The 1,791-nt window shown below is 64.4% G+C and overlaps 1 protein-coding gene across 1 annotated transcript in view; it reads right to left on the bottom strand.

Moving 5' to 3' along the window:
- Positions 1 to 170: 170 nt before the first annotated feature.
- The window catches only part of SEMA6C (semaphorin 6C), a gene marked incomplete at its 5' end in the record, with an annotated part of 2,721 nt that continues 1,100 nt past the window's right edge, over positions 171 to 1,791 (bottom strand). Inside the window, 4 exon segments of the mRNA XM_010723993.3 lie at positions 171 to 456; positions 540 to 695; positions 896 to 1,027; positions 1,630 to 1,791. Coding sequence (XP_010722295.2) covers positions 192 to 456; positions 540 to 695; positions 896 to 1,027; positions 1,630 to 1,791 — 715 coding nt within the window.

Below are 1,791 nucleotides of genomic sequence, written 5' to 3'. Positions count from 1 at the left end.
CTCTATAGCAACCACCCAACCCCACCAACCCATATGAACCCATAGCACCCAAGTACCCCACCCAACCCCACTACACACACCTGACCCCATAGCACCCACAGAGCCCCCATCAATGCCCCACATGACCCCATAGCAGCCACAGAGCCCCCATCAATGCCCCACATGACCCCATAGCACCCACAGAGCCCCCATCAATGCCCCACATGACCCCATAGCACCCACCTCCCAGCCTCATACAGCCTGATCTCCTCCAGCAGCACCGCCTCAGTGTCACCATCCCCGTTGTTGTCCCCATTTTCATCTCCGTGTCCCGCAGTGTCACCGTGCTGCCCGTTGTCCCCGGGGCGTCGTGCGGCCGTCAGCACCTTCAGCACCCGCCCGTCCTCCGACCCCACAAACAGCACCGTGTGGTTCCCCCGCGGCCCCGCGCCCACATCCACTGCCAGCTGTGTCAGCCTGTGTGCGCCGAGACACCCGGCGTCCCTTTTCTGTGTCCCCAGGGCCGCCCCACGTGTCCCCGACCCCGCTGTCCCCGTCACCTGGTGCCGGTTTGGGTGAAGAGCGGCCGTCCCCCGGCGGGTGCCACCACCCCGTGCAGCAGTGGGTGCTCTTTGGCAAAGGACAGCGTCTCATCTGGAATGTCCCCAGAGGTGACAACGGCAGCGGCCGACCCCATCCCTGCACAGCAACCGGGTCTGGGGACATGGAGGTACGAGAGGGGACATGAGCGTGGGGACGCGGCTACGGGGGGACGTGGGGGACAGGGGCGCACGGTACGGGGACAGATGGACGTGGGGACATAGGGACACGGTTATGGGGGCGTGGGGACAGGGATACGGCCACGGGAACGCGGCTGTAGGGACAGTGGGCCACGGCTAAGGGGACGCAGGGGCACCTGGGCCGGGGCACGCGCTGCTCGGGCACTGGGGGCCATGGGGCCGCGGCTCCGCGGGGGTCGGCGAAGGGTCCCTCAAAGGCGCGTTCCACATCCGCCAGGTAGAAGGCGCAGACGGCCGAACCCGGGATGCTGCGAGGTGACACAGGGCACTGCCTGGGGACACCCGGCGGCCCCGGCCTCCGAGTCCCCGTGTCCCCACATGCAGCCCTGTCACCACGTCTGCCCTCACCCCACGCTCACGTCGCCTCTACCCCCAAGGGGGCACCCGGGTCCCTATTTCCCCATCTGCCTGTGCTCACGTCCCCGATGTCCCCAGTTCCATATTCCCAAAGTCCTGTGCCTGTGTCCCCATGGCCCCATATTCCCAAGTCTCCAATATCCCCATGTCCCTGTGTCACCAAGTCCCTAATGTCCCATATCCCATCTCCCCAAAGCCATGTTCCTAGTGTCCTATGTCCCCATGTCCCCAAGGTCACATTCCTATGTCCCATGTCCCCATGTTCCTAGTGTCCCATATCCCCATATCCCCAAGGTCACATTCCTATGTCCCATGTCCCCATGTTCCCAGTGTCCTATGTCCCCATATCCCCAAGGTCACATTCCTATGTCCCACGTCCCCATATCCCCATAGCCACATCCCCCATGTCCCATATCCCCATATCCCCATAGCCACGTCCCCAATGTCCCCACATCCCCCCATCCCCGCAGTCACATCCCTGCTGTCCCCATACCTGTTGCGCTGTGTCCCAAACACCGCCAGCACCGCAGGCCGTCCGTGCAGAGTGTGGGGCGCAGTGACGGCCTCGAGGACATCGAAGTGGAAGGGGACGTCGCCGGGCACGGCGCACTGCAGCCGCTTCTTCAGGAAAGACGTCCAGCGCCGCTCCAGGACC

This window comes from Meleagris gallopavo, chromosome 27 (genome assembly GCF_000146605.3).
Source record: "Meleagris gallopavo isolate NT-WF06-2002-E0010 breed Aviagen turkey brand Nicholas breeding stock chromosome 27, Turkey_5.1, whole genome shotgun sequence".
Classification (NCBI taxonomy): Eukaryota; Metazoa; Chordata; class Aves; order Galliformes; family Phasianidae; genus Meleagris; species Meleagris gallopavo.
The sequence above is the reverse complement of the archived record's forward strand: the minus strand, read 5'-3'. Positions and strand labels throughout refer to the sequence as shown.